Raw genomic sequence first — 15,515 nt, forward strand, 5'->3', positions numbered from 1 at the left:
CCAAGTACTCTGAATTTGCCTCTCTCTTCTCCCGGAGCATTGTCTGATTTCCTAAAATATAGGAAGGAGCCAGCCATGCAGAGTTAGCAGAAGGGCATACCAGGCAATGATGTCAGCAAGTACGATTGTGTGAAACACAACCTGTAATGATGCAGATAGTTGTGATATAAAGGGGACAAATTAATTATAAGACATCCAGAGTTATTTTAGATGGGTGACTTACACCACTCATTGTTGTTACACAATTTTTTTTTTTTACCACCTGTTTAAGGTGATGAACTAGATACTGCAGCTGTATTATAGATCCAGTTCAAATATTGCCATATTCATTGTTGAATTTGAGTCTGTCAACAGATCACATTCTTTTGATGCTGACTTATTGGGAGTAAAAGCAGTAGCATATTTTTATAGTGGGATCACTTAAAGAATTCCTTCCTTAGTGACAGTGCATGAATTGAGATAACTACTTAGAACTTTTCATCCCTTCATGCCCTCTCTCCACACACACACACACACACACACACACATCCACAAAACAAACTTTTAATTTATTCAAGTTTCAGCTTCATACTTGAAATTGTCTCTAACAAGGTCATGTAGGTTCTTTGCTACAGGTTTTATACTTCAAAGCATATTATCCTTAGCTTGGCATCTACTCTAATATTGCCTTTATAAGAACATTCTTTTCTGTTTTGGAGTAATATACTGCTTTGATATGATTAATGACAGCCCAATATTTCCTTCACTATTTCAGTGGAAGAATATGGTTTTTCACAAAATGTCCTCATGCGATAAACAGATGCCAGAATTTTGTTCCATGCAAGTTTTCATTAGATATTAAATCAGAAATGAAAATGTAGTTTGGGAAAATAAAAGGGAGTCCTGTTTAGCTTTGGTTTTCTCTGTTGGTCTTATTTTTACAGTGACTTTTATCAGCCCTCTTCTCTATCATGAAGCTTGGGAAAGTTTGGGCTATTTACATTGCTTTTCCTGTTTTCATCTGGCAGACATGCATTGTTTAGAAAAAAAAAAGAAAGTCTTCTGTTAAAAGCCAAAGGTGAGAGAAAGAGAGAAACTCCTGAAATTTTAATCATGTTTTTTCTAGTCTAAATTTTTAAAATTTTATATTTAATCTTTTTTAGACCATATATCTTATTTAAAAAATAATTCTCTTTCCATCAGAAATTTTTGTTGATCACATATTAATTTTTCTTAACTTTTACTGGCTTAGTTTTTTAAGAAAATTGTTCTTTTTTTCTATATTTATGACATTTATTTAGAATACAAATCTAAGAAAGTTTCTTCTGGTAAATTTTAATTGTTCTCTTACATTATATACACTTGTTCAATTTACAGTTTCTATTTAGTTTTGAGAATTTTATTTCTCCCTAATTAACTATTTGAACAAAGAAGAGATGTGGTATTGAAGGAATTGGATAAAGTACACAGAATTATGATATCCTGCATATAGAAAACTCTATTATTAGTACAGAGACTAAAAGAGCATTCTGAAATCTTATTAGGGAAATGATTGATTTGTCCAATTATATTTTACTTATGACTGCTTTTGGGAAGGCATAATAGGTAGAATTATCTCCCAACTATGTCTATACCCTAATTTATTTAACCCATGAATATGTAACATAACATGGTAAAAGTAAGAAAGATTCAAACCTTGAGATGGTCTCTATTAGATTATATCTATCAATTATCAGTTAATCTTATTATATTTTGGAAAGAGTTTGAAGGTAGTCATTTAAATATAGACCTCTCTGGAAAATCCTGAAATGCCAATATCATATGAGTCATTAGTAGAAACACTGGTACTTGGTGGAAGAAGATTCCAGATGACAAATATAAAATCAGTAATTTTGTTTTCCATATATGTTGGGGTATGTGTGAAACTGCCTTCAGTGTTGGGTAAGGTGTTAAGAGTATCCCTCCAGCTGGGTAGAACCAAGAGAGTTTTTACCCGAATTCCTGGGCATGCTGGGGGTGGTGGATCAAACTAAGGAAACTGGTAGAATGGGGACTTGTCTTATGTCAGTAAATGTACTACTATCCACACACTTGCTCAAATCATAATTTAGAGATCATCCATGATTTGTTCCCAAGATATTTCTATCAACCTTCTGATACATATCATTCCACTCATTATATCTTTCCATACTCACTCGGTGGTACCATCCTAAAAAAGGATACCTACAACTTATAATACTCTTACTACTAAGTGCTAACTCCAATAATATCTATGTGGGCTTCCCTGGTGGCTCAACTGGTAAAGAATCCGCCTGCAATATGGGAGACCTGGGTTCGATCCCTGGGTTGGGAAGATCCCCTGGAGAAGGGAAAGGCTACTTGCTCCAGTATTCTGGCCTGGAGAATTCCATGGACTGTATGGACCATGGGGTCACAAAGAGTCGGACATGACTGAGTGACTTGTACTTTCACTTTCTTTTTTTCACAACCCCTGGTAGCCACTGTTATTATTTTCTTTGAAATAATAAAGAATCTAGAGAACTGACTTGCTCAAAATCACACAGGTTGTAAGTGGCAGAGAAGAGTTTTGTCAATCTCTTTCCATAGCCTGCACTCAACCACTCCATTACATTCTCTTCCAAGTCCAGGCCCAAGACCGCTTCACACTGCACTGAAACACCAATACCTTCTTCTGTGTCCTTCTGTGGACATTTATCAAGGAAAATGCTGCTTCTTAACATCTCTGCTTAGTTTTAGAGAGTATTCTGTTGTGTGAGAATTGGTTGGAGGCACTCCCCTCTGGCTTTCACTACAGAAAACAAAGGACCTTCTTTGTCTTGTAACATCCTTTGTAAGTTTGAGTATGGACATATGACACAGTTTAGACCTTTGATAGCACTCAGGAGTTTGAATCTGAAGACATGATGCACAGAGGCAGGAAGAATAGGAGAAATGTTTATGACAACAGAGAGGCATCTAGAATCCAGCAGAGATTATGAGAATTTAGCACATGCATCACTGAATAATCAGTGGCAGTGACATTTGGGAAGGCATCCCTCCAGATTATGTTTTTATCTTCATTTTTCTGTGCTTCCTGTTATCCACCCTTTCTTGATTCCTGTTGGCTTTTGTATCCAATCCTCCAGGCTTCTGGATGATTCTGTGGGTTACTTGACATTCTTCCAAACAGTTCCTTTCCTGTGTAATTTAGTCAAAGTATGTTTCTAACGCTTGCAGCCAAGAACCATCATAGTCTTCCAACTTCTACTCTTGGTCTACTTGTGTTCTTTTCTCTTCTTGGCAGTTAGAATGGCCTTTAAAAACATTAATTGATATTATCTCTCTCATTAAAAACTCACAATTGCACTGAGAATAACATTCAAACTCTTTACTTGGGCTTACAGGCTTACAAAGTCAAACAGTATTTACCTACAGACTTTTCTTATCTACGCTTGTTCCAATAACTCTGTTTTTCAGAGTTGTTCTCTCTAGTTAGAAAGCTGCCCATCATATGGTTCAATAAATATCTTTTGGATAAACTAGCATATAAATTAATAATTGAGCTTGTTATATTTTAGCCTGCCTCTCCTTTCATCATACCTCTTCTTTCTTTCTATTAGCACACTTCTCATATGGGGAGAAAGTAGCCAGGCCCTCATCGTCTTCCCATAAATGCAGGGTAAGCAGGTATCATGGGTTTAGATATTCAGACTTGATGCCCAGACAAGGACATAGAGACAGGTAGAGGTCATATTTTAACCAGTGGCAGTATCTGTATTTAAACCAGCCTCTTCCTGTTGTATGGCTTTGCTATGTATGTTTTTTATTTCCCTACTTTGTCAGAAGTTCTTGGTTCCTGTCAATTTCCCAAAGCTGATATTCCAGGTTCCTATTATGTCTCTGAGACTATATTTTTCCAATAAATTCATTTTTTTTTACTTAAAATATGTTGCTAACGGCAAAAAATGTCACTGATGATTATAGCTTGGTAACTTAGGTTACGTGGTGGGAAACAAAACTCTGTCAAACTTAAAAGATAAGACCAAAATATAACCGCAGTATGGTTGGTTGGATGTATGACTGGGGATATAGGGAAGTGGAATGCAATAAGTTTAGGAAACTTGGTTCATTAATCAGGCTCATATTCATCGTCATTTTACATTTTTTAGAAGGGGATCTTATCTGTTGTACCTGCAACCTGAGGTAGTACCATGTCCATAGAAAGAGAAAATATTTTTCTAAAAAAAAAAAAATACAGGTAGAATTTGCATTTACTAAACTGAGAGACAAGAACTTGTGTGGAGCTCTAGAGTTCTGTGTCATAAATTAAATGTAGAAATGAAATATTCTGGTGATATTGAAGTACCAATGAATGTCTAGTTATGTGTGGGCTGGAATGATGGCTTGCTCTAGGTGGAGTTCATTACAAACATAATCCAAGGATGTTGGCACAGCCCTGCATCTCAGGGTAATAGGAAATCCTAAGGATGTAAAATCCTAATTTGACAACTCAAAATTGAATGGATTCTTTGTTGGGCCTCAAGCAAAATTTCTAGCTGATTATTTTCTCACAAGTTCAGTTATATTTATTAGAAGTGGGTTGGGAGTTCTGCTAGAGTGTTTACTTATGTTCATGATGCTAATTACTACATTTAGTTTATTTTGTTACTTTTTCTATGACCCATTCTTCAGGATCCATTCTTCATATGGCTGCCAAAGAGATCTTTTAAAAACATAAATAAGATTATGTCACTATCTTCCTTAACCCTACAATGACTCCTATTGCATTTTCTGAAATCAGCCTCCTAACCATGCCCTGAAAGGACTGACTATATCCGTTTCTGTACATTTTGCTTTCTAATATCCAATCACACCAATATACATGAAATATATCAGGCTCATTCCTCTTTTGGGTCCTTTGTCGCTCACCATTACCTCTGTCTAGAATGCTGTTTCCTCAATGGTCTTTCCTTTGGCTGGGTTGCTCTTCCAAATGTCATCTCTTCAAAGAGTACTTGTCCATGACTCTAAAATATTTCTTCCCCTTTACTTTCTATGTTTTGCTGTGTTCTGCTTTGTTTACAGCACTAAACATTTCCTTATACTTGCTTTATTTGCTTGGTATCTTTCCCATTGAAATTTAATTTAATTTCCTATTCACCAGGAAATCTATTTATTTCATTCACTGAGGCATTTCCTATATAGAGAACAATGCCTAGGTGAGTGAGTAAGTAGTGTTTTATAGAAGATCTAGATGAAGATTAGTAAACAATGTTCTACCTGTTGATAGGGTTGTGGATTTGCTACTGGCTGAGACCACAGTAAAGTGGGAAGCCAGGAAGTGGGTGATATAGAATAATGACTCCCTAAATTAGGGTCCCCGGAGAAGGCAATGGCACCCCACTCCAGTACTCTTGCCTGGAAAATCCCATGCATGGAGGAGCCTGGAGGGCTGCAGTCCATGGGGTCGCTGAGGATCGAACACGACTGAGTGACTTCACTTCCACTTTTCACTTTCATGCTTTGGAGAAGGAAATGGCAACCCACTCCAGTATTCTTGCCTGGAGAATCCCAGGGACGGGGAAGCCTGTTGGGCTGCCGTCTATGGGGTTGCACAGAGTCGGACACGACTGAAGTGAATTAGCATAGTATAGCATAGCAAATTAGGGCCCCAAGTGGTTCTCTGATGATGTGCTCTCAGTTTGAGTGGAACTCCCTTTAATGAAAACAGTCTTTGAGGTACTAGTAGCCATGTAGCCTTCTGTCAGGCCTTTAGCTCCCCTTACACTACAACACTTTGGGAGCATCCCATCACAACCCACACGCCTTGTTAGGAAGGAAGTGTAGCATGGAATTTAGCCAGTGCTAACCCGAGCTAGACACAGAGCTCAATTAGTTTGGCTTCTCTGCCAGATTTCACAGCCAAGTCAGTTCATCCTTTGGGCCTACTGTGAATATTTTTTGGTGTTAAACCTGCAGTGAAATATGATCCCAAGACAGTTCTTAAGTAACTAAAATGCAGAGGCATGATAATCAATGAGATGTAGGAATAAAATGTAGAAGTGATTAGCTGAGTAATTAGGTAGAGTCCTCACAGAAAGATATTTGAGCTTGAGTTTCAGGGTAAAGGATGAATACCATTTAACCAGGCAAAGGAGAAATATCAAATGCAAGGCATATGTTAAACATGAATAGAGGTGAGAAACTCATAGTGTGGATAACTGAGATTAGTTTGGCCTCACTAAATTATGAAAGAAGGATAGAAGTCAAGATATGATGGAGATTGAGACTGGAAACCTCATGAGAGTCCAGATTATGAAGGAGCTTGAGGGTTAAGGAATTTCATAATCATTTTATAGTGGCACAAAACTAATGATGTCATTTATTTTGAGGAATATCGTCATTTTTGTGTCTAAAGCAGGTACTTTTTAATAACTTTCATTCAGGACTGATTTTCTTTAGGATTGACTGATTTGATCTCCTTGCACTCCAAGGGACTCTCAAGAGTCTTCTCCAGCACCACAGTTCAAAAGCATCAACTCTTTGGTGCTCAGCCTTCTTTATGGTCCAATTCTCACATCCATACATGACTACTGGCAAAACTATAGCTTTGACTAGATGGACCTTTGTCAGCAAAGTAATGTCTCTGCTTTAAATGTGCTGTCTAAATTTGTCTTAACTTTTCTTCCAAGGAGCAAACATCTTTTAATTTCATGGCTGCAGGCACCATCTGCAGTGGTTTTCGAGCCCAAGAAAATAAAATCTGTCACTATTTCCATTGTTTCCCCATCTATTTGCCATGAAGTGATGGGACAGGCTGTCATGATCTTAGTTTTTAGAATTTTGAGTTTTAAACCAGCCTTTTCACTCTTTCACCTGCATCAAAAGGCTCTTTACTTTCGCTTTGCTTTCTTCCATAAGTGTGGTGTCATCTGCATATGTGAGGTTATTGATATTTCTCTGGGCAATCTTGATTCCAGCTTGTGCTTCATCCAGTCTGGGATTTCACATGATGTACTCTGAGTAAAATTAAATAAACAGGGTGACAATATACAGCCTTCACATCCTCATTTCCCAGTTTGGAACCAGTCTGTTGTTCTATGTCCAGTTCTAACTGTTGCTTCACAACCTGCATACAGGTTTCTCAGGAGGCAGGTAAGGTGGTCTGATATTTCCATCTTTTGAAGAATTTTCCACAGTTTGTTGTGATCCACACAGTCAAAGGCTTTAACATAGTCAATGAAGAAGAAGTCGATGTTTTTCTGGAATTCCCTTCCTTTTTCTATGATTCAGTGGATGTTGTCAATTTGATGTCTGGTTCCTCTTTCTTATCTAAATCCAGCTTGAACATCTGGAAGTTCTCAGTTTGCATACTGTTGAAGTCTAACTTGGAGAATTTTGAGCATTACTTCACTGGCATGTGAGATGAGTTCAGTTGTGCAGTAGTTTGAACATTTTTGGGCATTGCTTTTCTTTGGGATTAGAATGAAAACTGATCCTTTCCAGCCCTGTGGCCACTGCTGAGTTTTCCAAATTTGCTGGCATATTGAATGTATCACTTTCACAGCACCATCTTTTGGGATTTGAAATAGCTCAACTGGAATTCCATCACCTCTACTTGCTTTGTTTGTAGTGATGCTTCTTAAGGCCCAGTTGACTTTGCACTCCAGGATGTCTGGCTCTAGGTGAGTGATCATGCCATCATGGTTATCTGGGTCATTAAGATCTTTTTTGTTTAGCTCTTCTGTGTATTCTTACCACCTGTTCTAAATATCTTCTGCTTCTGTTAGGTCCATACCATTTCTGTCCTTTATTGTATATTGAAGATTATATAATAAAAATAAATGACATTATATTTTTTTAAGTACTATAATAGATAGAACATGGATCCACTGGGTAAATTAGGAATATTTTGGATGGAATGCTCAATAAAAGAAACCAGAGTCTATAACTGTGGAAGATTAAAGAGTTTCAAATTCTTTGCTACTAATTCCAGTTTTTTTTGTTTGTTTGTTTTGTTTGTTTGTTTGTTTTAATGGGAGGGGATATGGATTGGTTGTTGCAAACTTCTTTTTTTCTTTTGTTTTTGACTGTGCTTGGTCTTCATTGCTACACGAAGGCTTTCTCCAGGTGCAGCCAGTGGGGGTTACTCTCTAGTTGTGGTGGAAGCACTTCTCTTTGTAGTGGCTTCTCTTGTCCTAGAGCACAGGCTGTAGGACACATGGGCTCTGGTAGTTTCAGGTCGTGAGCTCTAGATTACAGGCTCTTTAGTTGTGGTGCACAGGCTTGCTTGCCCAGAGGTATGTGGGATCCTTCCAGGCCAGGGATGAAACCAATGTGCCCTGCATTTTGGGGTGGACTCCTAACCACTGGACCACAGGAGAAGCCCTATGTAGTTGTTTCTAATTTCCCTTCCCTTGAATTTGGGATGGCAGTGGTGAAATATAATCAATAAGCTAAAAAAGAAATGACCTTCTGGAATTTCGTAAGTGAAGTCATTGAAGCCTTTGCAGCTTTCTTTCAGGCCTTTTAAGATACTAGCTCTTAGAACTCTAGATGACATATAAGGCATTTGGCTACCCTTAGGACATCATGATGGAGAGACCATATTGAGGGAGCATATACAGTGGCCCTAAGATGACATAAAGAAAAGTTAATGCTTGGCCAGTCCCTAGCTGTCCTGCTGCTGCTAAGTCGCTTCAGTCGTGTCCGACTGTGTGCAACCCCATAGACGGCAGCCCACCAGGCTGCCCCGTCTCTGGGATTCTCCAGTTAAGAACACTGGAGTGGGTTGCTATTTCCTTCTCCAATGCATGAAAGTGAAAAGTGAAAGGGAAGTCGCTCAGTCGTGTCCGACTCTTAGCGACCCCATGGACTGGAGCCTACCAGGCTCCACGTCCATGGGATTTTCCAGGCAAGAGTACTGGAGTGGGGTGCCATTGCCTTCTCCACCCTAGCTGTCCTAGCCACCAGCTATTAGAGTGAACCCAACTGAGGTATGAGACAATGTAGAGTGGAAATGAGTAGTTACTTCCTAGCTTTCTCAAACTGCAAACTCAAGGGTTTTTCAAGCCATGTGAAATACCAGAGAGTCAATCCAAAGTGAGAAGGAGAGACAAATTCAAAGTTAAACTGTCTTAAGACAAATGGACATGGGATACAAGAATTGGAGGGAAAAGGAAGACTTCAGGGTAATTGCTACTGTGGTCACTAGTTGTCTAATATTAGTTAGAAAGTTAGTCCAGATTAAGAACACAGTGTCAGGGAAAACAACCATAGGAATATGGAACAATGCCATCATAAACCTTCTAACTTACTATAGTGGATGAAAAACCAGAAGTAGACCAAAAATATGTGTAATCTCAGAGTAGAATAATAGAATAGAAACAATTTAAATATTAGAATAGTAGAATTGAGTAACATTTATATATATGTAAAATTATAATTAACTTTAAAAAATAATTCACATAGAAGTAAAAATCCCTCATTTTTTCCTCTGTGAAAACAGATACTACTTTTTGAAATTAGTATTTATATGAAAATTGAAAAGAGAATGGGATGGAATTGAATGACAATAGTTTGGAATATTGAGACATTGAAGTTGTATTAGGGTGACTGGGTTGTGAATAATTTTTTTTTCTTTTCTAGTAATTTTTCTTTACTGTATTGTTGCATTGTTGGTTTAATTTAAAAAGTTAAAGTATAGAAATTGAAAAATTCAAATAAAATATGTTTTATTTCCTGAGTATATAGTGCATTTTCATTTTTCCTCTAGATAGAACTGTGTTTTCTCACTGTTAATATTGGTATTGCCAAGTCTTGCTAGTTTTATTTTCTTTGGAAGACTTGTAAATATTCTATAAATATCCTGGTGTTGCAAAGTTGTCTTCAGTTTGCCTATTTTTATTTATGGAAATTCTTGTGAAATTACACCAACAGCATTGTAGTGTCTATTACTGTTAAAATAAGAATACAAATATTCTATATGTCAACATTTATGTATAATGTATATGTATATTTTTAAAATTCTTGACTATGTTTGCAATTTTGGGAGTAATCACTGATATCCATTGTATTCCTTGTTCTGTTTTTAGGTTCACAGGATATAGTTAAAAATAAACAAACATCATGAAAAGAAAAACATTTTTATACCCTGTGACGCTTGTGTGAAATATTGGATTGGCCAAAAAGTTCATCTAGTATTTTCTATACCATCTTCCAGAAAAATCTAAATGGGCTTTTTGGCCAATCCATATATATTTGTGTGAAAGGAGAGAATAGGAAAAAAAGAGAAATAACAGATACATAGGATAAATTTTGATAGTGATAAGTATTAAGTAGAAATTATTTTTGGCGGCATCTTATTGGCTATCTAGGAAAATACAAATCTAATTTTTACCATACCTGCTTACTTTTCTCTTTGTTTTCCTTAAGGCATCTAATCCTTTTATTGATATCATGAAATCTGTCTCTTTTTAAAATCAGTACATCCATCATTAAACAGCATTATTAATGTCTCAACTCTAAAACTCATTATTGTAGACCACTGCAAATGTTATTTGTAATACTAAGTAATGAAATAACAACACTGATTAGTATATAATACATAGTTTATATTGTATCTAAGATCTTGGATGTTTTAAGTTGAATCTAAAAATACAGAAATTGGTCTCAAGAGTTTTTAACCCTCAACTTGATTATAAATATGCAAATAAGTACATAGCCACAATTATATGATTTAAAAGAAAATTGAGCAGGGACTTAAGCTAATTACTCTGGGCTCCTTTATTTATATTTTTGATAGTTTGGACATTCAAAAAATTATTTGCTACTTGGGACTTCAGACATTTGCTCAAGCAGAATCAATATTATCTTATTTTGAAATGTAACATCTGTTATATTATGTAGTTTATTCTTCCCCAAAACAAAAATCCATGACTGTTTTCAGCCTTGAAATATATTTCATTTTTTCCTTCTATTTCATGTTTGGGTTTTTTTGCCCTGTAAATTTAATCTTTGAAGTTTCAAGGTCTTGTTAAGTTTACTGGTATATGAGATCAAACATGCTTTGAAATGCTAAAGTTTTATACAGTCCAAAAAAGAGTATCAGTCATTCATTCATTTCTATGATGCCCTTTAATGGTATTTCTAGTTACATGGATTTACCAGAACTTGGAAATTTACAATGACTATTTTTTATGTATTTTATGGTGAATTTTTATATGGAATAGAACCTTCTTCTCTGTTAAAGTCAAATGTAATTTTAAATTTACTTTACATTTAAAAAGTCACTCTCAGAACTTTCTGAATGGCAATATTATCCTTCTACACCTTTAATGTAATTATAAAAGTTTGCCTTTGAATCTCTAACTGTTGGATATTTGTGTTTAAATGTATTATACCAAAGTTTCCATAGTAATTTAATAAATGTGAGTCCTTAAATGAGTATGACTTGTATCTTTGCTAAAGAAAAAAAGAATTAACTTAAAAGTGGGATGCCCTGCGCATATGGAGAAGATTTTATTGACCCAGCATCAGTTGGCCATGTGTCTTTAGTTGTTTTTCCAATAATTGTAATGGATTTACACTCATTCACCCATACCCTTTCATCCAGTTCTCACTGTGAAGAAGAACATACATGTGCAAGATGGCTGGAATAGAGAGTGCATGTGATAGTCACAGAACAAAGAGAGTTAAGATACAACAAATGTTCGTTCAGTGTTTGCTTATACCAGACTTTAAGTGCATTTTTAATTGATTCTATTAAATTTTGCATAGAGGAAAATCAATCAGCTTGTTATTTTGTATAGTGAAGTTTTAAAATGTTCTTTAAAAGAAAGACATTCAGAACCTTCAAATATAATATATATATATATAAAATTATTATTATTATGCCAAATCACTTTAGTCATGTCTGACTCTGAAACCCCATGGACTGTAGCCCACCAAGCTCCTCTGTCCATGGGATTCTCCAGGCAAGAATACTGGAGTGGGTTGCTATGCCCTGGAGGATATTCCCAACCCAGGAATCAAACCTGAGGTACCTATGGTTCCTGCATTGTAAGTGGGTTCTTTACCACTAGCGCCACCTGGGAAGCCTGTGTGTGTGTGTGTGTGTGTATGTTTGTGTGTGTGTGTGTGTGTGTGTGTATATATATGTTTGTGTGTGTGTGTGTGTGTATATATATGTTTGTGTGTGTGTATATATATATATATGTTTGTGTGTGTGTAGCCTATCTGAAGTAAAGAAGAAACCATTTCCAAATGTAAATGTCCTTTTGAAAGGATATAAGTCAGGGCCTAAAGGAATCTTTGTATTGGGAAGAGGCCAACTGGATGGGTGTTATATGTAGTATAGACATTCTACTACTAGAATCAACCAAGAAGAATAGAAAAATCAGGGCACAGAATCCAAGCTGCAGACCACAAAACAGCCCTATACATTCCAGACCGTGTTGAAACTTTCAGAAAATCTGTCATGTGAGGTCCTTTCTGGATGAGTAAGAATTTGCTAAATATTTTAGGGCTTGTTTTTTATTTGTTTATAATGTTAGTACATGATTACCCGAGGGAAGTTATTTCTATAATTATAACTCCTTGGAAAGAGGGCAGAAATCAAGATAGTTTATGCAAGTATCATGGTACTAGAGGAAAAATAGCAACAACTTGTCCTGCTCTGTCAGTGCTGACTGTAAGAGCAATTCAGTCCCAACTGCCACTGTAATTTTTTACTCTGAGTGAGATACAACAGATATGCTAAAATAATTCACTTCCTCATACCACATATTAGCCTTGAAAAAAAATGAAAGTGTTAGTTGCTCAATCATATCCTGTTTTTAGTGATGCCATATAGCCTACCAAGCTCTTCTGTCCTTGGAATTCTCCAGACAAGAATACTGGAGTGGGTAGCCATTTTCTTATCCAGGGGATCTTCCTGACCCAGGGATCGAACCTTGGTCTCCTGCACTGAAGGCAGATTCTTTACCATTGGAAACACCAGGGAAGCCCTATGGGCCTGTAATCCAATGAAGCTCACCTCTTCACATTCAGATGGACCATCTGTGGGCAAAATAGACCAGTGAATGATGATGTAGCCTTCTCTTCCCCCTACTTCTGATGACAGGAATTGGGAGAAAATTTAGTAAAACATTAGCCTTATTAGACTAATTAAACTAATAAAATATTAATTTTATTATACTAAACACTAGTCTTATTAGATTAGAGTAATAGTTATTAGTATTATTAGTCTGATAAGAATGACCTCTGGTCACTTGTGTCACTGTTTATATATCATTGTAAAAACAGGAAATCATAAAAAAATAAAACATCAAACCTATTGCCATAGCCTAGACATACCTTTTATAATATTTAAAGTAATTTTTGTACAGCATGTTTTTTTGTTTTAAGTAGTGAAGATAGTTCTTTTTATTTTGCCTTTAAAATATATACTTTTCCTTGAGTTTTATAATTGTTCATTTGCTATGGCTGTATGGTATGCCATTACATGAATATACTTGATTAATTTTAATCTTTTCTTTGAGATATATATTTTGAGATCACTTGTTTCTTAGTGTTTTTGACAAGCATTGTTGTGAGCAAATCTTTACATATGTTTTTTTTTGTGTGTGTGTGTGTGTGTGTGTATCTGTGTATTGCCCCGATAGACTCCTACAAGTTAATATACTTGGGTCAAAGTATAAGAAAATGTATGAGGAAAAAAAGAAAATGTATGAGGTTGTTAATAAAAATTGCCAAATTGCTTTCCAAACCATTGATTTGACTTTCATTCCTTCAATTAGTGTATGAAAGTGCCTGTTGAACAACACCCAGGGAAACACCTTGTTAAAAGTGTGATGCCTGGAGCAGGAGGGACAGGCTGAGGCACTAATGTTCACACATTCTGCTAAAAATAGATAGAAGCCTGAGACATTTTGGCATAGAAAGCTGGCCACTTCCAAATCCCTGCAGCCAAGGCAGGCTGAGGCCTTCTAAAGCCAGCTTCTCGCTGGTTATGTGACCAGCTGTTCTTGGTCCAAGCCAGAGACTGAGTCACACCATCTGGGAGTATCAGTGTGAGTGTTTAATAATGTGCTCCCTCAAAACTAATCAAGTCATTTACGGATTGTTTCCATAGCACCTATGCATTATTAAGTAAACTTTGCCTAAGTATATCGGGCTCACACTCTTGTACATCAGTTAATGATGGACTGTTTTAGAATATCTTTCATGTGATATCTTCCAGCCAGTTATTTAGAAGATGTGGTTTCATTGTCTTGTCTAGAGAGCCTACTTACTTATGTGGCTAATTATGTAAAGAGTTGACATAAAAATGAGTGAGAATTAGAGATGAAAGTTCTGATAAACCATTAGAATTAAATTTAGAATTTTAGTATTAAGTATCAAGAAGAACAAAATGCAACTAGATTAAAGATAAAATGCACATTAATTAGGCTAAAACTTATAATTTATGAAATGATTTGGACTTTGAGAAACAGTACTTTCCTTTGTTTCAGAATAGCTTTGGTGGATATCTAGCCTTTTTGAGATGAGCATTGAACTGAAGGAATATAAAGGAAATAACACTACTTAGGGTAGGTATGAAATAGTACGAATATACTATTAAAATTGTGTCCAAAATGTATTAGTCTGTTAACAAAACCCAGTTATTTCACATAAGCCTATTGGTTGGCTTTCAATGACATCATACCTTGATGTAGGTATACTACTCATGCATGAGAGCCTATTGGAGAAGCATTCAGTTGCTTACGATTCTATTTCTTTGAAAGTACTCCTTTGTAATTTTTTTTATTTTGGTGGTGATACTTTATTTCTTCTGGGTTATACATTATTTGTGCTATATTATTTTAATAAGGAATTTATATAAAATTTACACTTTTTATTGTGGTGCTAATTTACTTCACACACACAAAAAAAGTTATCAGTGAAGGACTTCTTATTGCTTGGTCTTCATTCCAGATTAAGCCTTCATCAAAATACAAAATTCCCGGCAAAAGTTTAGTTTGGAGAAGATGCCTATCAAATTATATTCATGGGTTTAGAGATCAATTACTAATGTTAGAGAATTTAACTTTGTAAGTAATGTTTCAAAGTTATAATATGATATGATTTTCTTTCTATTAAGTGCTAACAAAGGTACAAAATATTTTTCTTCATATCCACTGTATTATTTATAGTCATTCCTTCTTTCTTCACTTATAGTTTTTGGTACTCTTCTTATTTTTCTCTTCTAACAGTAAAGTAACTAAATAACTAATAAAAAATTTTAATTGCTATTATATTGCTTTCAATTAAAAAGTATATATTCATAAATCTCTATTATTCTTATAGTCAAAGTAATAGCATATATGGCTGTTAAGAGTAATCAATAAGGTAGTTAAAAAGTAATTAAAATTTTATTTTCTCTATACTTCATTGTGTATATTTCTGTGTTGCTCTATGCAGGAAGGAGAAAACCATAATGAGAGGTAATTCATTTTACATTGGGTGGAATACTTTTATCTCTGAGTTTCTAACAG

General features: G+C 35.6%; 1 protein-coding gene across 23 annotated transcripts in view; it reads left to right on the plus strand.

The window, feature by feature from the left end:
• The window catches only part of LOC147355172 (uncharacterized), an 814,003-nt gene that overhangs the window by 305,206 nt on the left and 493,282 nt on the right, over nt 1-15,515 (plus strand). For 2 of the 23 annotated variants that reach the window (XR_015144332.1, XM_086346823.1), the window contains 2 exons: nt 7,613-7,664; nt 10,074-10,120. The exons of 19 other annotated variants lie outside the window; for them this stretch is intronic. Coding sequence is in view for 1 of the 4 variants with exons in the window: in XM_086346823.1 (XP_086202949.1) it covers nt 7,613-7,664; nt 10,074-10,092 (71 nt within the window). In the remaining 3 variants the exon portion in view is untranslated. Of the gene's footprint in view, nt 1-7,612; nt 7,665-10,073; nt 10,121-14,492; nt 14,571-15,515 lie in introns of those variants that run through there. 2 more of the 23 variants (XR_015144315.1, XR_015144336.1) reach the window with 1 other exon arrangement.

The sequence above is a fragment of the Bos grunniens genome, chromosome 17, assembly GCF_055505025.1.
Source record: "Bos grunniens cultivar Pamir isolate PY7600 chromosome 17, Bosgru_T2T1.0, whole genome shotgun sequence".
Taxonomy (NCBI): domain Eukaryota; kingdom Metazoa; phylum Chordata; class Mammalia; order Artiodactyla; family Bovidae; genus Bos; species Bos grunniens.